At 55.1% G+C, this 21,945-nt stretch overlaps 1 protein-coding gene across 3 annotated transcripts; it reads right to left on the bottom strand.

Annotated features, from left to right (window-relative positions):
- Positions 1–103: 103 nt before the first annotated feature.
- Nos3 (nitric oxide synthase 3) lies at positions 104–18,914 on the bottom strand. 3 transcript variants are annotated; one of them, XM_087207809.1, is made up of 26 exons: positions 18,674–18,914; positions 16,602–16,704; positions 16,101–16,249; positions 15,822–15,984; positions 14,590–14,681; positions 14,375–14,516; positions 13,688–13,827; positions 13,436–13,610; positions 12,605–12,706; positions 11,790–11,984; positions 11,598–11,671; positions 11,299–11,443; positions 10,951–11,055; positions 7,346–7,413; positions 6,861–6,977; positions 6,589–6,763; positions 5,084–5,216; positions 4,888–4,966; positions 4,559–4,746; positions 3,855–4,027; positions 3,321–3,531; positions 3,157–3,244; positions 1,869–1,990; positions 1,120–1,268; positions 693–887; positions 104–441 (listed from the first exon to the last, which is right to left on the bottom strand). In XM_087207809.1, exons 1-26 carry the CDS (start codon positions 18,847–18,849, stop codon positions 373–375), a joined length of 3,528 nt encoding a protein of 1,175 aa, XP_087063935.1. In that variant the 5' UTR covers positions 18,850–18,914; the 3' UTR covers positions 104–372. The 3 variants fall into 3 exon arrangements, with proteins under 3 accessions (XP_087063935.1, XP_004860453.2, XP_021096517.2); XM_004860396.3 differs by having other exon boundaries at positions 104–534; positions 18,674–18,913; XM_021240858.2 differs by having other exon boundaries at positions 104–534; positions 13,688–13,761; positions 18,674–18,913.
- Between the last annotated feature and the right edge of the window lie 3,031 nt (positions 18,915–21,945).

The following is a 21,945-nucleotide window of genomic DNA, read 5'->3' as shown; positions in this document are numbered from 1 at the left end:
CCAGAACCACTGAGCTAAATCCCCGGCCCAAAACTTGCCTTTTGTAATTGTAATCCACGGGGGCTGGGTGAGGCATCTCATAACATCTGGCAGTCTCTTGTGGTAAATCTTCAATAATAAATATTTATTTGAATGGTTTGGAGATAGGCTTTAAAGGTAAGCTACTCCTGGTGAGGGGCAAGAGGACTACAGGTCACTGAAGTACACCAAGAGGCGGCAGGCCCTGAACATACTGCTGGGAGGGTCCGAGAGTTACATGGACCCCTGGAAGCGTTTCATTTATTCATAGAGGAATGAGCCTGCCTCCCATGGTCAGACGACAGGAGTGCCGCAGTCCCTTCTCCCAGACACGGAGTGGAAGCCAGGGGGCTGTCAGGGGCTGGGGGCGTCTGAGCCTGGCAGGTCGAATGCCCAGGGCACTGCACCCCTTAGGTGCCGCTCCTGCAAGGAAAAGCTCTGGGTGCGTATGCGGCTTGTCACCTCCTGGGTGCGCAGTGTGAGCCCAAAAATGTCCTCGTGATAGCGTTGCTGATCCTGCCAGGAAAGCTCAGCGGATCAGAAACCGAGTTGGAGAAGGAAGAAGACCTCCCACCCGGCCCAGGCCCCGCCCCGCCCCGCCCCGCCCCGCCCAAGCCCTCTGGCCCCGCCCTCGTCCCCGCCCAAGCCCTCTGGCCCAGGGCACAGTTCCGCACCCGCAGCACGCCGATGACGTCACCAGCCTCGTCTAGCTCCATGTCGCCCTCGGTCGCCAGGATTCGCTGTACTGTCTGCAAGACGTTGGTTGCCATGGTGACGTCCCCACAGACAAACATGTGGCCCCGCTCGAGGCACAGCACGCGGTGCACTTCAGCAGCTAGCTCAGTCCTCAGGATGTCCTGCACGTAGGTCTGAGGGGAGGTGAGGCCCAGGGAGGTAAGGCCCAGGGTGTGAAAGGACCCTGGGGTGGCCCAATTAGGGTTTACATTTCTGGAGCAGGATCTGGGGGCGGGGCTCGGGGCGAAGGTCTCGGGGACCGGTCTGGGTCCTGGGAACCTGGCGGAACCTGGGTCCCCGCGCCCGCCTCGGAACGCCCTTCCGAGCTTCCCTCGCTATCCTCAGGTCGCGCTCAGGGTTCCGCACCTTAGGGCTGTTGGGTTCCCGGGAAAAGGCGGTGAGAACGCTGTCGAACACCCCTCGCTGCTGGGCGTCCTGCACCTCGTCGCGGTAGAGATGGTCAAGTTGGGAACATCGACAGCCAAATACCAAAGTCATGGGTGTGGGCTGCAGCCCTGCGAACAACACTGGGGCTTGGGAGGGTCCTATTTCCCGGGGTATCCCTGGCGACACCGGCCACCCTTTCCCAGGCCGACAGCCCGCCGTTTTGGGGCTGAAACACCACAAACATGGCTGTTTAGATTCCTGCATAGACACTGTAGCATCTCTGACTTACAGAGAAGGAAACCCCAGCTTTTGGGTGGCCCCAGATTCGCCCACATCCTCAGTCTTCCTCTCAGTCACAGCCCCCTTGAGTGACACCTCATGTTCAGTCTAAACACCCTATCCCTTCTTTAAGCCTTGGTCACACCTGGGTGAACCCTGGCACAGTCCAGAATCCTCCTTGGGGATTTCTTCTGAGTCCCAGCTCCATCCCTTCCAAACCCCCATTTGCTTTTGTCCTTAATCTGGTTTAACACCTATATGCCAGGCACCAGGAAGCAGATGAACTGGGCCAGCTCTTCTCCCAGGCCTTCTGTCTTGGCCTAGTAAGCTTCCCTTCACCTTTGGCTCCAGTTTCTTGCCCTCTCTGTCCTCCCTCTTCCTGCCTTCTAGCCCCACCCCTTTGTCCCTCCCTCCTGCCTTTCAAGTCAGTCCCTGAGGGCCAGCCTCACCTTTGCTCTCAATGTCATGCAGCCTCTCCTGCCAGAATCCCCGGAAGGGGGCAATGCCGGTGCCTGGGCCCACCAGAATGCAGGGCAAGCTGGGGTCAAGTGGGAGCCGGAAGGAAGGAGCCCTAGTCGGGAGAGACTCCATCAGGTTTCCCTGTATCCCCTTTCTTACCACCCAAGGTCCAATGACAAATGCATTAATATTTATAAGTCCTCAGAGCAGTGTGGGTCATGGTAAGACTATGTAATTGTTTACTAAAAGAATTCTGCTCACAGCCAGAAACTCTCTGGGCCTGTGATGTTTAGGGATTGGACCAGCAGAAAATACAGTTTGGGATGAAAGATACTTAGATAACTAAGTTTAGGGGATTTAAAAAATATAAGGGGGCAGGGATTTATCTCAGTGGGACTGTGCCTGCCTGGAAAGTGCAAGGTCCTGAGTTCAATCCCAGGTACAAAAAAAAAAAAAAAAAGGAAGGGAAGATACATTTTTGTTCATAAGGGCACACCAAGTGTGTTTATTTTATTGTTTTTGTTTTGGGTTCCGAGGATCAAACTTGGGACCTTGCGCTTATGAGGCAGACAGAAGAACCACTGAGCTAAGTCCCTGGCCCTAGTGTGTTTTATTTTATTTTATTTTTTTTAGTGTGTTTTATTTTAAATAAAAAGAATAATAGCCATAAGATTGGTACTTGGTTTATACTGAATTGTTGGTAATTTAGTGTTTCTGGTAGGTTTGGGTCCCTGGGCCTAGCTGGTACCAGCCTAGGAATTCTTATCAGTCCCACTAAGACTTGGTACCTGGCTGCTGGAGGGGGTGAGACTTCTGGACACAGCAGGAGGGGAGAGTCTTTATCTCCTCAGCAATACCATGGCTTGTCCTCCCTGGACCCAGTGCGGTCTTAGGGCCCACGGTCCCATGTGCCATGCCTTCTGACACAGGATGTGCCCAGGGATATAGAGAGGCAAGCAGAAGCCACACCTTCACAAACAAAGCCAGCTGACCTAATTCCTGCTGTGTCTCTGGGAGTTATAGTTTTCGGGGAGGACCCTGAGTCAAACTGGTGAGGCCCAAAGCTCAGCCACAATTCTGAGGTGACCCCATGATATCCTATCCTTAATCTGTTATGCAGTTCTCTCCTGCTTCCAATAGCCCTCCTCATCAGAGCTACCACCTAACCCAGCGTGACCCTCCTCTGATTCCTTACCTGTCCCCAGCTGTCCATGTGGCCCTTTTTCTACTCTGGCTTGGACAGACAGATATGTTCTCTTGATGTCCTTCTGCACTTACCCCCTGATGAAGCAGGGCACCTGGTCCCCAGCCTTGAGTTGGCTCAGCCATGTGGAGCAGACCCCATAGTGCAGGGGGCCCAGCCCATCTAGGGGAGGAGAGAGAGGCCATGAGGGGCCTGTCTCGTCCTGCTGAGACCCAGGCTGCCCTGTTCCCAGCCTCACCCTGGGTCCTATATGCCAGCACGGCCACGGTGAGGTGGATCTCTCCTGGGTGGGCACTGGGTGCAGAGCTGACAGAGTAGTACCGAGGCTGGAGCAGGGGCAGCTGGGTGAGGAGCAGGGGTGCAGGCAGAGCCACGGATGGGAACTGCTCCAGTACTTCCAGCAGGGTGGGGCAGCGGAACCACTTCCACTCTTCGTAGCGCCTGGGGTCCTGGCAGGAGGGAGGCATTGGGCAGGGGACCCCATAGTCCTCCCTGGTGACCTCACTTCTTGAGCCCACCCTACTGAGCCTGCTTATGGTTTCTCCCTCTTCAGTTGAGGCCAACCAACGCCCCTTTAAGACCTTGAGCATCTAAAAGAAGTGAAAAGATCTGGGCGAGGCGGTGCACGCCTAGCGCTGGGCCTTGCAGCACCAGCATGGTTTGGCCAGGAGTAGAAAGCACAGGGAGAACCTTGCATGGGGGCTCCCTTCCATGGTCCCCCACCCTCAGCTCATCTTCTGCCCTAGGTCCTGTGTCCTACCCAGGGCTCTACCTGGCTGAGGGCCTCTAGCTCCTGCTGTTCGCTGGACTCTTCAGCCAGGGTGCTGAGCAGTTGCAGGAGGCGTGGGCTGGGCGGAGAGGTGATGTCCAGGAAGAAGGTGAGGGCCTGGCGCAGTGTGCATGGAGGCAGCCGGGGGTCTTGGACCCAGCCCGGGGGAGGGCCACCTGGGGGGGGTGCACAGGGAACCCTGAGGAGGGGCCCAGCCCGGACTGCATTGTCTGAACTGAAGTTGATTTTGGGGGACTGACTGGGTCTCACCATGATTTTTGGAGAACTTGCCCTTGAATGGTGGTGTGTGCCTGTCTGGGCAGCCCAGGTGTGTTTGTTCGGGGGTCCCTGGATGGACGGAGTTGGTCTGGACTCCCCTTGGGTATGGCCCCACCCAGTGTATTTTCATCTGGGCCTTGATTTGATAGGAGATATGCCTGCTAGGGCAAGCTGGTCTGCTGGGGGGGGTCTGTGGGAGGAGCCCAGAGGGAGGGAACAGCCTTTTGGGGTACATGGGGACAGGTTCTGAGAAAGGGACCATGTTTTGTGTGCACCTTCCAGCAACATGGCCAGCCTGGAAGGGATGGCACAGCTATCTCTGAGCTGGTGCCAAGCTGGGAAGGAAGTTGGTGTCAGGCTGAGCTTAAGGGGTCTGGGGTTGGGGGACAGAGCGGGCTGTCACTGCGGTGCCCAGCCTGTGTCCTCACCAGGGTTGCCTTTCTCCAGCTGCTCTACTGCCACAGGCTCAGCAGCCGGTGGCGGGTCCTCCACACGGCTCAGTAGTGCGTCCACCAGGCCTGGCCGATTAGGGGGACAGATGCCTATGTGGTCCCCAGGCTGGTACTGTAGCCCCTCCTGGTCTCCAGTGTCCAGGCGCACCAAGATCGTGGCCCGGCTGAGAGGGAGAGGGGCGTTACAGGGGATCAGAGAGAGGGGGTGGGAAGATGTGGGAGGGCAGGTCCTGGGGTCCGGGGACTGTGAAGGGCAAGTTGGGAGACAGGGACAGTTGGAGACACGGGTGAGCTGCCTTCCTCACGTGGATTTGCTGCTCTGCAGGTTTTCCACCGAGAGGATTATTGCCTGGAACATCTTCCGCCTGTGCACGTGGGTCAGGCCTGGGGCGGGCAGGGGGCAAAGGAGAGAGGCTGAGCCAGGGAGGAAGGCCTGGCCCCTGAGTAAGTGAGCCCTGCTCCCCTGCAGCCAGCTGGATGTGTGTGAGGTCAGGGCCACACCTGGCAGCAGCTGCAGGCCCTGGGCCTGGGAACTCAGCCGGTACCGCTGGCGTTTCCAGCTGCGTTTGGGACTGAATATGTCTCTGGCGGCAGCCTTGGCGTCCTCTCCCACACAGAAGGTCTCACAGGCAGCCTGAGGGGGAAGTCGGTGAGCGCTGAGGGCCTCCTGCCGCCAGGGAGCATCAGCAGGTGGGACTGGACCTGCGGGCTCCCCACAGCCTCCTTCCTTCCTCCAGGTGGCCACAGGAGCCATCGAGGCTGAGGTCGTTCCTGTGGGTGCACAGCTCTGGTGGCAGGAGGGAGGTTGAGGCCCGTGTATGCCTTGGTTTCCCCACAGTGACATCTCTGGATTCCGGTGGAGGTGAGATGAGGTACTTTATGTGAAGCCTTTAGCGCGGCTGGTGTGTGCGGAGAGTGAGGCTCTTACTGCTGGTGGGTGGGGGTGTGCTCCATCGCAGGCTTGAGATTGGGCTGGCCTGTGATTGGCTGAGCCCCATATCACTGGGTCCTGCCACTGTTTCTTCTGGGGTGTGCAGTCTTGTATCTCTTCCTTCCTTCCTCGGCCCCCCTCCCTTCCTTCCTTCCTATCCCCACGGTTATCGACCCTGAGCCCTGTCTTCTTGCTTCTAGGTTCCACCAACTGATCCCACACCCCCAGTATCATGTTCCTAAAGCTTCTGGGGTCTCGTCCTGCTCCGAAACTTCCAGGGGTTCCCTTTGTGCATATTCAGAAGTCTTCTTTTCCATTCCCTTTGTGCTGGTGTGGGCTGCTTCTCTAGTTTGGCTACCTCCCCAGGAAACTCACCCCCTGCCTGCTCCTAGGAGCCATCCTCCCAGCCATGGACCCAGACCTGCTGAGTTCAAACCTGAAGGAGGGATGGATGGTCCTCCTGCACTGGATTGAGTAGCATGTGGCCCGCCTGACCAGTTCCAGGTGGAATTGCCAGATCGGAAGTGCTGTCCCGTGTGGAAGCTCAGGCTTATAGTCACAGTCCCTGGGACCCTCCACTGGCCAGGAGCATCCCTGCAGGCCAGGCAGTGCTCCCTGGCCTGGCCTCTGAAAGCCTGAAGTCTTGTGCTGGCTTCACTTTCAGCCTTCACCTTCACCCTTTCTCTTTCGTGCCATCCTGCCTGCCCTCCCTTTGTGGGCTCACTCATGGGGCCCAGCCCATGCCTGGCTGAGTGTGCCCTCCTGCCAGGCCCTGTCTGCTATCTGTGGGCCACACTTTTGCCTGGGCACCATACTTCTTGTTAATAGAGCACATTGTCCACTACTTGGGACTGAGCCCAGAGGGCTGGCTGAGCCATGGTGATACGAAGGTGGATTATGGAAGGAACGGAAAGGGTCCAGAGAACCACACAGGACCAGGGAGGCAGTAAGCTTCCAGTCTTATCACTGCAGTCCCGGCAGTGAAGATGTGGAGGCCAGGCCTCAGCTTGGTGAGAGGTGGCATGTGGGTTGCAGGGCTTGACAGGGTCAGGGGCTAGGGACATCAGGGACTCACCTGGAAGGCGGCCTGGGCCCAGCCACGGAAGGCCTCCTCCTGGCCACACAGCTCGTCGCCCTGGCCCAGCTGCAGTAGACGCTCCCCACCCAGCTCCTCCAGCCTTGTGTCCACTGCCCGGGCAAAGGCGCAGAAGTGTGGGTATGCCCGGGAGCCCAGCCCGAATACACAAAACCTGGGGTATAGGGAGTTGCTGCTGGAGCTGCCCATGCCAGGCCTTGTATGCTTGGGCAGCTTGCCCCCATGCACCCCTTTTGGTGAGGACTCCCAACCTGAGGGTGCCCAGGGCCCCTGCGCTGTCTGTGTTACTGGACTCCTTCCTCTTCCGCCGCCAAGAGGACACCAGCGGGTCTGTGCAGGACACACTGTTGAAACGGATTTTGTAGCTCCTGCCAAGAGAGGGGGAAGACAAGGGTGTCACAGGGAACTGGAGATGCGGATCAGGCCCAGCCTGGGCGGGAAGGGCCTTGCCTTTGGTAGGGGCTGAGAGACAGCTCTGAGGGTTCTGCCTGCCTCCCTTTACTCTGAAAGGGGCCTCAGGACCATCCAGCCTTTCAGCGTCCTGGGGCCCCAAAGTGAGCAGATCCCCAGGGAGGAAGGGAGAGGGCCCTGGAGCGGGAGTGGTCCCCAGGCCTCGCTTCGTCCCCTAGTTGGGGAAGGATTGAGGTCTTGTGTATATTGGGGGTGATTTTCAGAGCTCCTTTTCTCTCCCTGCTTCAGACCTCCTTTTCTCCCCAAAACTGCTATGGCCACTTACTTGTGCTGTTCTGGTCGAGGGGAGCTGTTGTAGGGACCAGACATCTCCATCAGGGCGGCTGCAAAACTCTGCCCAGGGAAGTGTTTGCATCACGGTTAGTTTGGCTTTATTTCAAACTATACAGCAATTTAAACTACGAGGGTGAGTTAGGTGTGGTACTGCACACCTGTAATCTTAAGACTCTGAAGTAGGAGGACACACAAATTTGAGTCCAACCTGGGCAACTTAGTGACTTAGCGAGACCCTGTCTCAAAATAAAAAAAAAAAGAAAAAACGAAAAAGGAGCCCAGTGCAAAGGCCATGGGTTCAGTCTGCAATAAAAAAAGAAAAAAAAAAAAAGACCCTACCACATATCTCTAGTCTGGGCAAAGATCCCAATTCAAGATTTGAAATACAGTTTCTAATACATGCACATTGCTTTCACGTGATCATAAATTAAAAAGTCATAAGTCAAACCATCCTAAGTTGGGGACTATCTGTACTTATATCCGTGTGTTTATTTATAGTTTTTTGTTGTTGTTTTGGTACCGGGGATCGAACTTGGGACCTTGCGCTTGTGAGGCAAGTGGTGGCACCACTGAGCTAAATCCCTGGCCCTATTTATAGTTTTTTTGTTTTTGTTTTTGTTTTTTGGTACTGGGGGATTGAACTCAGGACCTTGCACTTACAAGGCAGGCCGTGGAACCACTGAGCTAAATCCCTGGCCCTATTTATAGTTTTTTAAAAAGTAGAAATGATGAAGCTCAGTGGCACCATGCCTGCCTCACAAGCGCAAGGTTCTCAGTTTGATCCCTGGTACCAAAAAAAAAAAAAAAAAGGAGAAATGGAACCATACTGTACTTTTAGTTTTATTAATAACCTATTATGGAATCCCTTCAAGTCAATACATCAAGCCTGACCCCATTCTTTCTATGGCTACATCATATCCCACCATTCACAGGTACCAGCATGCATCACTGTCCTCTGACTGGGGACATTGGGAGGTCATTCACAGTTCCCAGCTGAGCCCTACACAAACACGTTGCATCCCCATTGCATGTCTCAAGCAAGTGGCCCTTGGTGTAAAACTTAGTTGGGGCAGTTACATTGTAACTGTGGCAGTAGGTTAGGGGAAGGCTCTTTCTATTCCTACAGCACTGGGTGTGAGCAGTTGCTAATGCTTTAGCCAATTTCATGGGTGAACAGAACTCAGTACCCTTGTAGTGCCCTAGTCCTCTGGAGGTTGCACCGCACGCCTTCACGCTGCCATGAAAATGGCTTAGAGACATTAGACAGGAGAGCTTCACATAGGAAAGCAAAACAAAAAGGAAATCACATCTAAATACTAATTGGTAATGCAATCCAGTGGTAGTTGTTTATGTTCATCACAACTTGCATGTGAGATTTGAATTGTGTTATCTTTTAATGCTCTGTTGAAGCGTAACATCAGAAAAACATGCTTGGTGTAAATGTATAGCTGTATGGATTTTTCACAAACCAAACACACCTGCATAATCAGCATCCCATCCAGAACCATTCCCAGCATCCTGGAAGTCACCTTTGTGCCCCCAACCTCAGGGTGGCCAACCATTCTCCTGAGTTCTAACACTGTGGATTATTAGTGTTGCCTGTTTTTGAACTTTATACAAAGTGAATCCTACAATATGAGTTCTTTTCTCTCTGGCTTCTTTTACTCTTTTGTTTAGAGGTTCATCAGTATTGTGTGTGGTGTAATTTGTCCACACTTCCTGCTGTATGACATTTAATGTACAACTTATTTATCCAGGCTGCCACTGATCGTCATTTGAATTGTTTCCAGTGTGGGGTGTTATGAGCAATGCTGCTGTAAATCTTCTTGTTCACATTTTTTTGATGACTATGCCCCATTTTCTATGGGATATATTCTTATATTTACTTCATTTAAAATTTTGTCATAAGAGTGATATGCACAAATCTATTTGGCCATTTGGCATTATTTATTTATTTGGTACCGGGGATCGAACTCGGGACCTTGCGCTTTTGAGGCAAGTGCTGGAACCACTGAGCCAAATCCCTGGCCCTCATTTGGCATTTTTTTAAAAAAGGGGAAAAAAAGTCAAACTTAGATCTACCGTATGACCAAGTAATTCCATTCGTAAGTATTTATCCAAGAGAAATGAAAACATAAGCCTAAAGCCTGGTACAAGTTCATAACAGCTTTACTCATAATAGCCCCAACTGGAAGCTGCCCAAGTTGTCTATCAGCGGGAGATGGATAAACAAGCTGGGGTAGTGACACAGTGAACACCACTCTGAAGTAGAAAGGAACAAAGTACTGAATCACACAATGACATGAACAAATCTCAAAAAGTAGCCGAGTGACAGAAGCCACAGTACTGTGTGCTTCCATTTATATGACATTGTAGGGGAGGAAAAGCCCATCTTTCATGACAGATCCCAACTGCAGCAGGGAGACAGACTGGGAAGACTGACTTGGAGGAATTGAGGAGGGAACTTCCTAGGGCGATGGAAATGTTCTGTCTTGTTAGGACTGTGGGTTGCACAGGTGGATGGACTACTTTTATGCGAATACAAGTTAATTCATGTGTTAGAAACCTAAAAGTCAAATTTTAGTAATGTTTGTGGGTGGGGCCTTTGGGAGGTGATTGGGTCCTGGGGGCCACCTGCCACCCACTCTTCCACCCACAAGGAGTGGGATTAATGGGTTAGGCCACGGGTGGCTTTGTTACAAAGTGAGCTGTGTCTGGCACACCTGCTCTGTCTTGCCATGTGATGCCCTCTGCCAAGGAGGATATAGCAAGCAGGCCCAACCATATGCCGACCAGATGCTGAGGCAGGTGCTATTTGTCTTTAAAAGGCTGATCTGAACGAGGGTTGCCGTCTTAAAGACTTGTGTCGGAATTCAAGGCTGGTTTAGAGTATTTAGGATACTGGAGAGGTACTTCGTGTCTAATATGGCATTTAACACCTGAGTACAGCAGATGAGAAGTCCTGAAATGCATGTAGCATTCTAGAGATGCACACACAGATGGTTGACAGCAAGGCATTTGGGAAGGTGGGAAGGCAGTGCTCCAGGTTTGTGTCTAAGAGTTGTTGAGCAAGTGCAGTTGTCTAATCTAGGCTGGCATCTAAACAGTGCTCTTTTGTTAAGAAAAGAAAAGGAACAGCTAAGTAGGTGATTGAGTGGGCTCTTGCTGTTTTTCTCTCTTGTCGATACCCAGGGGTGGTTTGACCTCTTGGGTCAGCCAGGAAGTGTCTTTGCCGTATTAAACACTTGCACTGAGGGGCAGGGGATTTAGCTCAGTGGTGCCACCGCCTGCCTCACAAGTGCAAGATCCTGAGTTCGATCCCTGGTACCAAAAAGAAAAAAAAAATTGCACTGAAATGGAGATGATTTAGGGACACAGCTCAGCAGGTGTGGGTGTGCAGGGGTATGGGGCTTGGCTGGGAGAGGCTGGGTTCCTTGTGTCAGGTCCACTTACACTTACTCACATGGAGCTACCTCGGCCTCTGCATTTTCCACCCTGGGCTGTGTGTGTATGTGTGTGTGCACACGCATGTGCGCACGCTTGTCCAGCCACACCACTCTCCTCATTCCCAGTGGCCCCTCTCCTGGAAGGCCTCACCTCTCCGTTCTCTGGAGGATCCCCGTTCCCAAACGTGCTGGTCACCACCAACACCAGCGTCTCGTGTTCAAGGGACACCACATCATACTCAGCCATGCACAGGACCTGCGAGTGAGGAGAAGACCGACTTCCCAGGGACTCGGGCCCCTGCTGCCCCTGTCCTGACCCTGGACCTCCTTGGCAGGCAGGGCAAGATTCAGACCCTGACTCCATCCCTGGGTCCTTGTGAATGCCAGGGGTCCTCATGAGCCCTGACTTGTGGACCCCTCCTGTCCTCTAGGGCACCTCTGAAGATGCTGGTAGAGCCCCCACCCCAGCCAGCTCCCTCCCGTCTGGGCTCAGTCCTACCCTTGGATCGAAAGCCTTCCGGAAGAGCCTCCCAAGTTGCTGTGCATAGCTCTGGGCCCGGCCGGTCTCAGAGCCATACAGGATGGTGGCCTTCACCCGCTTTGCCATCACTGTGCCCATGAGCGAGGCAGAGATCTTCACTGCACTGTGGGCAAGGGGGTGACATGGGCATCCCAGTAACAGAGGCGGGGCCTCCCTCGGGAGGGGTCTGGACTCATCACACAAGGTCTTGGGGTATCACTGCAGGGCTGGTCCCACAGGAAGTTTGTGGTGGGAGGGCATACTCCTAGGGTACCCACTTGGCCACTTCCTTGAAGGTCTTCTTCCTGGCGATGCCAGTGCCCTTGGCTCCACTCCCCTTCCAGGGGTCTGGCTGCAGGGAAGCGACAGGGCACAGAAGGAAGGGAGAAAGAACAGACAGGGTGAGTGGGCCTTGAGGGCTGCTTGGGGGAAGGTGGGCCCAGGAGGATAGGAGCCATTGGGGTGGGCACCTGGTAGCAGAAGGCAGGGGACAGGAAATAGTTGACCATCTCCTGATGGAAGACAGGAGTGAGGCTGCCCGAGATGGGGGGCACAATCCAGGGCCAGTCGGCAGGGCAACCCCCCCTGGCCTTCTGCTCATTCTCCAGGTGCTTCATGAAGGAGGCTGTGGCAGCATGGTGGTCCACAATGGTCACTTTGGCCAGCTGAGGGGGGAGAGGGAGGCTGGGCTCAGAAGTGCCCTGTAGATCTTGCCCTTTCTGCCCCCACCACTTGTCACCCCAAGCTACACTGAGTCTTGGTCACCACAAAGCTAACATACAAACACTGTCCCCTGAAGTCCCTTTGCCACTTCTAAACTGCAGCTTGCTTGGTCCTGCTGCTCCAAGTTCTCCACGAAATGGAAGCTCTAACCTCTGGCATTTGTGTGCCTTGCCCCAAAGCCAAAATGGCCTTAATCTTGTACCCCATGGAAGTACTCAGGGGGTCTGACTGTCCTCAAACTACATCTCCCAGCATGCACTACACTCCCTACCCAGCACGCACTCTCCATCCTTGTAGTAGGGGTTCCAGATTCCTGAGGGTCCCACAATACACCCTAGAGTAGAATTACTGAGCAAGGTTCCTGGCAGGTACTGGGACCCCTCCCTGAAACTCCTCAGCATGACACTATTGTGTTTGGAACTGCAGACCCAGTGTGCCCCATTGCACATGGACTGTGGAACCCTACCTGCTGGAGCCCTGTCCCAGCATCTCTGCACCTCCCTCTCTTTCATCTGCCCCTGCCCCAAGCCCCTTGCCCTCCTGACTGGTCTGGTCTAGGTACCTGGTAACTGTGCAGCACAGCCACGTTAATCTCCACTGCTGCCTTGTCTTTCCACAGGGACGAGGTGGTGCGGGTGTCTAGGTCCATGCAGACAGCCACGTCCTGGGGCAGAGAGAGCACGGCATTGGTAGGGACAGAGGTGATGGGAAGCAGATGGAGAGTACCTCTCCTGTAACTCCCGCTGAAAGGAGTGAGGGGTGGGGAGGGAGGAGTTGACCCTTGTTGGCCCAGTTGTTTGTTTGTTTGTTTTTTGCCTGCAGAGGGCCTTAATTTCTCTTCCCTGAAATGAGTCTTAACTCTTTTTTCAGTGGTTGAATCCAAGGCCTTTGTACTGAGCTACACCCCCAGCCGTTAAAAAATTTTCAGATAGGGTCTAAGTCGCTAGATTGCCCAGGCTGGGCTTGAACTCACAGCAATCCTCCTGCCTCAGCCCCCCAGAGTGCTAGGAAAGCTGTAATCCCAGCACTCAGGAGGCTGAGTCAGGAGGATCACTGCAAATTTGAGGCCACCCTGGGCTACACAGTGAGTTCAAGGCCAGCCTGGAATACATAGCCAAACCCTGTCTCATAAAAACCAAAATCAAACCAAAACAACAACCAAAAAACCCACAAAATGTTAGGAATCCCATGGGGAGGCACCACCATACCTGGCTTGGATCTTAACTATTTTGAGTCAAGGTCCCTTTTGAGAATCTTGTGAAAACTATGAAACTGTAGATCTTAGCTAGCTCAGGAAGCAGCACATGAACCTTGCCCCAGCCTTGATGGGTCCAGAGCCCTGTTCTTTGCACCTGACACCTTGGGTCCTCCCATGACTGGCGCATCTGCTCACCTCCAGGATGTTGTAGCGGTGCGGGTCGCAGAAGTTCCTCATGCCAATCTCACTGCTCATGTACCAGCCGCTGAAAGGGGCCGCCGTGAACTCCAGGCCCCCGATTTCCAGCAGCATGTTGGACACCGCGGGGAGGGCGTACCAGCGAAGGCCCAGGGCTGCAAACCACTCTAGCCTGGGGGTGTCAGCTGGGTCAGCCTTTGCCCAGTGCCCCCTGCAGCCCCTCCTCCACCCTGTCCCTTTCACACTCACCTTGGGTGCTCCAGGGGCACCTCCAGGACCAGCTCGGGGGGCAGAGTGAAGAGTTCGGGGGGCTCATCGGGGGCCTGCAGCAGCAGGGGCAACACGTCAAACCGGCCGTTTCCAGGGGTCCAACCGTGCTGCACACAGAGCTATGGGGAGCAAGTGGCAGGTGTCTGAGGGGCTCCACCCCTGTCCTCCCCAGGGACCCACCCTTCCCCTGGCCCTTCACCTCAGGGACCCCTCATTGGCTGGGGGTACTCGGTTCCTACCATAGAGCCCCTTCTTTGGCATCTCTCATCCTTCTCAAGGAGGGACCCTTCTTTCTGCTCACAGATCCCCTCCCTTTTTTTTTAGTGCTGAAGATTGAACTCAGGGCCTTCACAATATCCCCAGCCCTTTTTAATTTAATTTAATTTTTATTTTTTAATTTTTTACTTTTGGTATTGGGGATCGAACTCAGGTCCTTGTGCCTGCCTCGGTGGAACTACTGAGCTAAATCCCCAGCCCTTATTTTTATTTTCATACAGGGTCTTGCTAAGTTGCCCAGGATGGACTCAAACTTGAGACCCTCCTACCTCAGCCACTCAGGGTGTTGGTATTATAGGCTTGGGCCTCCATGTCTGGCTTGAAGAGCCTCTCTGGCTGGATCCCCCATGCCTCCTCCCACTGGGTTTCCCATCTCCTCTCAGTGCCCACCTCTGTGATCTCCACATTGGCGGGGTCACCCCGAATGGAGCCATCCTGCTGCCTATAGCCTGCGTAGCGCACCAGCTGGCTGTTCCAGATGCGGAAGTCTCCGCGGCCTGGAGAGCGCTGTGGGAACACTGTGATGGCTGAGCTGAGGGGGGAGAGGAGCTGGTCAGTGGTGCCTGGGGCAGGCGGGGGTCTGGGGTGTGGCAGGGGGCACTCACCGGAGGTTGCCCCGGTTGGTGGCATACTTAATGTGGTTGCAGATGTAGGTGAACATCTCCTGTGCAGACCTGCAGTCCCGGGCGTCAAACACCTGCAGTGGCCGAGGGGGTGGGAAGGGCAAGGGAAGACGGGGACCTGAGTGCCAGCCCTCAAGAGTCTTGGGGTGTGGCTCGCTGGAAAGGAGGAGGGGCTGGGGGCTGCTCAATGTCCACTGGACCAGCGTTCCTGCCCTTCTGCAGCTAGCTGCCCAGCACCCCCGCACACCCTCCATATCCTGCTCTGGGCCCCTGCTGGACCACAATCTCCGCACCTCCAGGAGCTGACTGCATCCCTGGCCAAACTGATGTCCACCCAGGGCAAGGGAGCCCCTAGGGGTGTGGGGAGAGAGCTGCCCATTGACTACAGGGCCCCAGCAGACTCCTGTCAATCACCCAACTCCCTGTGCTCCCCGGTGCTGGGAAGGGTGGCTGTGTAGGTCACCCCTGGGGACCCTGCCGACTGACATTTGGATGCCAGGAAGCATCACCACAGAGGCCCCAGGAGGCTGTTGAGAGGTCCCATTTCCTTCTCTTGGGAAGGAAACTTGTGGCAAGGGCAGGGGTGGCAATGGCCCTCCTGGGGTCAGGAAGACACAGCAGAAAGTGGGGCCCACTGTGAACACTTCCCAGGTCCAAATTGAGCTGTGGCTTTGAACAGCTGCAAACATTGGGCAAGTGTCAGACAGGCCCGTGCCCATTTGATTGGGGACAGCCTAGAGTGTGCTGAGTGTGTGTCAGCCAGCCAGGTGGCTCTTTCCCACAGCCACACTCCTGTTCTTTTTCTTTCTTTTCTTTTCTTTTCTTTTCTTTGTTTTAGACAGGATCTTGCTATGTATCCCAGGCTGTCCTGACAGTATGGTGATCCTCCTGCCTCAGCCTCCCAAGGGCTAGTATCCGGCCACCACATCTGGCCAGTAGCAACTGCTGGTGCTCAGACAGCCACCCAGGGGCCTGTGCTCCTCTGGCCTGCTCTCGGTGGGCCTCAAGTTTTCTCCCTCTCCAGCTGAAGCGTTGGTGTAGGGCTTCCCAACCAGGTGGCAGCGATGGGGCTGAGGGTTCCCAGGGGCATCTTCGACATCTAAGGCAATGGACAGGGGTTCCCCACTGGTCTGCACCCCAGGGAAGCTCAGGAGCTGCCCACATCATCCCTTCTCCTCTATCCCCCCTCTGTGGATGACCCTCCCTGGATGCACCTGCAGCTTCCCCCACTGGATCCGGCCCACGCAGCGGGGGGCGTTGCGCCAGGCCTGCTTGGCCCCAAACACCAGCTCGCTCTCCCGGAGTTGGTACGTCCCTGTGGCCGCCACCTCAGCTTCCACCTCCTGCAGCCGGTGCTCGTGGGCCAGGGAGCTGCTCCTGGGGAGGAGGGAGGGCCCACAGTTTGGCAATAGGAGTAGGGAGAGGAGGGTGATCTCCTGGAGTTCCTAGGGCCCCAGTGGGACAAGGAGGGCTGGGTGTCTGAGAGGTCTCACCTCTTGATGGAGCTGTAGTACTGGTTGATGAAGTCCCTGGCCTGACCAAGCAGCTGCTCAGGAGGTGGAGGGGACTGGGAGGGCCGGCCCTGTGGTTTCCTTGGAAATACGAGGGACCCTAGGCAGCGTCTTGGGGTGCAGGGCCCGTCCTGTTTCAGGGTCAGGGAGCACAGAGGTCCACAAGCTTAGGGTGCAGTGTGTATCATGGGAGGGCAGGAGTTGGGGGCCATGGGAGGGAGGGTCCAGATCAGGTCCCTGACCGGAAATAGGGGTGAGGTGGGACTATGTAGGGCAGAACTTGGGTCAGCACTTAAGTAAAGGTTGGGAGCAGAGGGTCACCAAATTCCCCTGCACGCCCCTCCGCTCCTCTGGTTCTCCCCAGTTCTCACCTCTTTTTGGAGACAAGGGGCCAATTTTGGAGGAGGATGGAGCTTCTGCACTCTGGCCTCTGCTGACACCAGGGCCCCCCAACCCCCCAGAGACGTGTTGGGGCCACCTCACCTGTTGCGCCTGGGCACTGAGGGTGTCATAGGCAATGCTGCTCACTTCCCAGTTCTTCACGCGAGGGAACTTGAGCCCCTCCGGGGGCCGGGTTAGTGGGGGGCTGTTGGGAGCCAGGGATAGAGTCATGGGGAGGAATTTGCTTCCTTTCCCCCTGCTAAGTATAAGCTGAAGGCTGCTCCTGCAGCACTGATGACCTCCTGGTTGATTGAGTCCCTGCTGGGTGCTTCCTGGCACTTTCTGTTAGCCTTGAAACAACCCTGGGAGGTGGGTGATCTGTGTGCCCCTGTGTACAAATGAGGGGCCCGAGGCTCAGCAGGGTCTCCTGCCAGAGGGTGAACAGGGGGCCTTCACTCTTACCCCACATCTGGGCTCCTGATCCTCAGCCAGCCCTGGGCCCTGGCCAGAGACTGCACTGTGTCCACCTTGTCTCTTCTGGAAAAGGGCTGCTGCCAGAGTTTAAATGTGTCCCCTAGTTTCCCGCATTGGACATTAGGTCCCCAGTGCAGGAGTCTGGGAAGTGACAGAGTTGAAAGGGCTGTGCCCTCATGAGTGGATGGCTCCAGGCCTAAATCAAGGGATGAGTGGTTTAGTGGGTTCTAGCAGCATGGTTTTGTTATAAAAGCAAGCTCTGGAGCTGAGCATGGAGGTGTGTGAGTGTAATCCTAGCACTCTGGAGGCTGAGGCAGGAGGATCATCATGAGTTCAAGGCTAGCCTGGGCTACACTGTGAGTTCAAGGCCAACCTGGACTACAAAGCAAGACCCTGTCTCAAAACACCAAAAAAAGAAGAAGAAGAAAAAAAAGCAAACTCTATGGTGCGGTGCTGTCTCACCATGTGATGTCCCCACCTTGTAAAGATGTGGCCAGGGCCTCATACAAGGTGCAGCAAGCACCTGTGCCCTGCTCTTGGACTTCCAGCCTCCAGAGCCACAAAGGACACCTCTGTATATCACCTATACCAAGTATTGCATTCTAGCAACAGACAGTGGACTAGGTCAATTGTTCAGGCCCTGAGTTGTCATGAGCCCTACTTGAGGGGATGGGGACAGGGATGGGGATGTGCCCAGGCTCAGGGGAGCCTAGCTGGGATTCCTCAGCCTTGATTTTCCTCCACTCACACCCCTCCTGACAGTGGCCTGTGTGAAGGGAAGCCCCGGAGGCCTTATCACTTCCTCCCAGAGCCGCCAGCCCAGGCAGGAGGAAGGGAGGGACACAGGCCCCCTGTGCCTGAGCTGCAGGGCTCAGCCCTTCGCAGGCGCAGCCTGGCCTGACACCCACTGGGCTCCTGGTCCTTCTGCTCTCCGGGGGTCTTGGCCCCAGAGGGGACTCTTCTGGGAAAGGGGGCTTGTAGGGTCCAGTTTGGGGTTGGTGGCCACTGGGAGGCAGGGAAAGGGCCTCACAGCTCTGTCTTTGAAGCAGCACACCCCCAGGGCCTGAGTCTCCTGGCCTCGTTCTCTCCCTTCCCACAACACCCCACTTCTCCCTCCTAGAACGCTCACCCCTACTCCTAGCTCCTCACTTCTCCAGTTAAGTAATCACCACTACTGCATGTTGAAGGCCTGCTGTGAAACTTAAACCTGGTGGGGTAAGTACCACCACATCCCCATCAAAGAGGTTAAGTAACTCGCTTAACATCAACAGCTCTTGGTGGCAGGGCAGCATTCAGACCCTGCCCAAATTCTATAGCAGGCTTCTTTATACTTTCACCTGTCATCTGCCAGCCCTGACCCTGGTTTGTCTGTCTTCTGTCTGTCTCTCTTTTTTTTTTGAGATGAGGTCTTGGCTTGTAGTTTAGGTTGGTCTTGAACTCATTATATAACGCAGGCTGGCCTCAAACTTGTGGTGATCCTCCTGCCTCAGCCTCCTGAGTACTGAGATTACAGGCATGTGCCTCCATGCCCAGCAACCTTGGTTTGTCTTATGCGCCTCTTTGCCTGTCCTGTTTTGTCCACACCAGCAGCCTTTGTGTTGGTGCCCTGGGCCTCCTGGCCAGGATGTGGGCTTCAGCCCTGGGCATTGAGTGTCCACACTGCCCCCCTTCCCACCTGCTCCTAGCCATGCGGCTCTCACCTGTGATCTGGTGCTGGCGGGGGCAGAGGTGGAGATGCTGGTGCCAGGCTGGGTTCCGATGCTGACACTGGTGCCTGAGAGGCCGGGCCCTGTTTGCCGCACAGCCCCAGGCCCAGCCCTAGCCCCAGGCCACAGGGCGGGTGAGGGTCCTGGCCCACACTCTTCAAGTTGCCCATGTCAGCTGCGCGTCAGCTCTGCCACCCGCTCCAGCAGAGCCCTGGCCTTTTCCTTAGGAAGCAGGGAGGGGGCTGAGGGGAGGGGGACTCTCTGGTGTTGGCCCTCGCCCCGCCCCTGTCCCCTACACAATGGAACAGGAACAAGGCCGGCTGGGAGGCTCTAAAGCCTCAGCTCCACACCCGCTGGCCCAGCGGGTGGGGGGCCGGATGCCTGGGTTCCGCCATAAGGAGTAGAGCTGATAAGTGGGGACCCAGGTGTCTGGTGGAGGCCCGGGGCTGGTGTGTAGGTGCTGGGCCTGCAAAATGGTGGGGTGGAGCAACAGAGGGTCAGAGAGAGGCTATGGAGGCGTCAGGCCAGGGGAGGAGGGCCTCAAGCATCTTGTTGGTGGCAGCAGGATGGAATTCCCATTCCTAATGACCAAAAGGACCTCGAGGCTCACCTGCAGCCCTTCCTTCCAACTCTCAGAGTCCTCTGGAGTTCTTGGGAATACAAGCTCAGCAGGCTGCAGTGACCCTTTGTGCTGTGGTAGGGCTTAGGGTATCCTTTCCCCTTCCAGCCCCAATTTCCTGGACCCCCCCCCCTCCCCCTAATGACTCAAGTGGGGGATACAAAAGGTCAGGAAGCTGCCATCCAGGGCCTCCACCCCTGGCCTGTCATCCAGTGACGCACACTTCCCTGGTGTAGCAGGTCAGCAAAAACCCAGCCATCAGGGCAGAGGCAGGATGGCCCATGGGAGAGTGCTTGGAGGTCTGACAAACTACACTTCCCAGAATGCAGGGTGAGCTGACCAGCACCCTTCAGGCACCTCAGGCAGAAATGCATGCTGGGGTTTGTAGTTCTGTGTCTAGGAGCTGGAGAAGGGCTGGGAGTGGGGTGTCTGGCTCCACAGGGATGGAAGCCCTGTGATTCTGAGACCTTAGAGACTGAGGGAGGCTATGAGAAAGAAACAGAGGCTGGGAGATGGACAGGGGCAGAGACGGGGAGAGGCAGACAGGCAGACAAACAAACATGGGGATTTGTGTTGGCCAGACTCCTGTGGAAAGCAACAGAGGATAAGATTGGGGTGGCCTGGGTGGGGGGGCCGGCAGGCGGATCAGCCGGAAGGAACAGGCTGTGCTGAGCTCTGGGGTCACCCAAAAGGTGGGGTCTGCCAGTCTGTGAGGGTGGAGAGGAAGGAGCCTGGTAGATGAGGAGAAGCACGGCCTGGGCATGGGAACAAGGGGGCAGGCGCTCTGCTCAGTGGGCCTCACCCCTAAAGCCCCCAGCCTGAGGTTCATGCTTGTCACCAGAGCCTGGTTCCTTTGAGGGTAGGGAGGAGGTGGGGTCCAGCCTCTCCTTCTGAGACCTCTCAGCTATGCTGGCTGAGATAGACATACCCGAGGCAGGCTGCTGTATTCAGCCACCACTCAAATGTGCACACCCAAGGACTCTACTTCCCAGGTTGCAGGCAAGGGAGCTGTGACTGCCCTCTGGGGCAGGGTGACAGCCAGGGAATGATGCTGACACCCTTGGGACTTCATGATCTTCCCCTGGCTATGGCTCCTCCTGGGGTGGGCGGGTTCCCGAACTCACACTGCTGCTGGATTCCTCTCAGAAGCACTCACCTCACCCCTGGGCTCTACCCAGAGCCTTCAGGCAAAGCCAAGCCACTCCAGTGCACTGCCTGTCCTCTAGGTCCCCAGTGCATGGCTCATACCCCTGTGTACTTCCAGTCAGGGCTGTTCCGGACCCATCTTCTGCTTCCTCTCCCCTGTAGCTTTCTCAGGCATCACCCCCATAATTCTCTTCAGCTTGCAGCTCTCTCTTGGGATCTGCTTCCCAGAGGACCCAACCCATACAGCCCCAAGTGATTCTCCTGAGAGGCCTTCCTCAGCACCTCTCCTCCGCACCCCTGGGTGGCTCTTTGTCATCCTGTCCCCAGGCCTTGGGCTGTGGTTTCCAGGTAGCTGGCCCTGTGTCCATTTTCTCCTGGTGAACTGAGTGCTCTGGAGGCCTGAACCACTGCTGCCCGTTTGGGATCCTCTATGGAGTCCAAGCACGCACATGGAGGGTTGCACATGGACTTGTACCAAGGGACAGGGCCATGAGGGAGCGCCCTCTAATGCCAAGAGCAGATAGGCCCTGTTCATACAGCACTGAAGGCTGTGGCAACAGGGGCCCAGGTTGACTTTGGTCTGGGGCGGAGCACACCAGGCAGGATTTAAGAAAAGAAGTCAAAAGGACAGCAAAGGTCAGAGGTGAAGCTCTGCTAAAAAGGAAGTCTTCTCCTCCCTCCTGGGGTTAGGTCAACATTGCCCAGTCTGTTCTAACTTCTGTCAAGGCATTGGATGGGACAGTGGAATGGGGAGGGAGAGATGGAGAGAGTTGGTCAACAGTTCTACACTATAGTTAGGTAAGAGACAAAGATCCTGGTGGGCTGTTGCCCAGTAGGGTGACTGTGGAGAACTATAATGTATTGCATGCGTCAAAAGAGCTAGAAGAAAGAATTTTGCTCATTCTGGTCTGAAATTATGCAATGCATACATGTATGGAAACATCACGGGATACCCTGTGAATGCATGAAATTTTTATGTGTCAATTAAAAAACAAAATAAGGCCAGGTATAGTGGTGCACACTTGTCATTCCTGCAATCTGGGAAGCTGAGGCAGGAGGATCAAATTCAAGCCCAGCCTGGGCAACTTAGGGACTTAGTGAGATGTTGTCTCAAAATAAAGGAAAAAAAAAAAGCACCTGGGATATAGCTCAGGGTGAAGACCCTGGGTTTCACCCCTAGTACAGCAAACAAATGCATACTAAGTAAAAGGAAAAATAGTCCATCCTGCCAGTCACTGAGTCCTGCACCACTCACCTCTTTTTCAGGGCTCTGCTGTCTTCTGCTTTTTTTTCCAAATTCCTGCATCTAATGGCCATCTGCTTGTATTGGCAATTGCATTTTTTTAAAGAGCTTTTCTTTTTTGAGACAGGGTCTCATTGTGTCGCCCAGGCTGGTGTTGAACTCATGGTGATCCTCCTGCCTCAGCCCTCTGAGTGCTGGGATCACAGGTGTGAGACACTATGTCTAGCTGCAACTGCATTTATTTTGTTTTATCTAGCC

The sequence above is a fragment of the Heterocephalus glaber genome, unplaced genomic scaffold, assembly GCF_053883595.1.
Source record: "Heterocephalus glaber isolate CG9 unplaced genomic scaffold, H.glaber_assembly_v1.0 deba00000818, whole genome shotgun sequence".
NCBI lineage: Eukaryota > Metazoa > Chordata > Mammalia > Rodentia > Bathyergidae > Heterocephalus > Heterocephalus glaber.
This window is presented reverse-complemented; position numbering and strand designations above follow the sequence as displayed.

Bases quoted from the DNA above. Each gene is read 5' to 3' on its own strand.
- Nos3 (XM_004860396.3), bottom strand. From the start codon at position 18,849: ATGGGCAACTTGAAGAGTGTGGGCCAGGACCCTCACCCGCCCTGTGGC. The intron at 16,705-18,673 runs GTGAGAGCCGCA...GGCTCCCAACAG, and splicing joins CCGCCAGCACCAGATCACAG to CCCCCCACTAACCCGGCCCC. The intron at 14,517-14,589 runs GTGAGTGCCCCC...CTCCCCCCTCAG, and splicing joins ACCAACCGGGGCAACCTCCG to CTCAGCCATCACAGTGTTCC.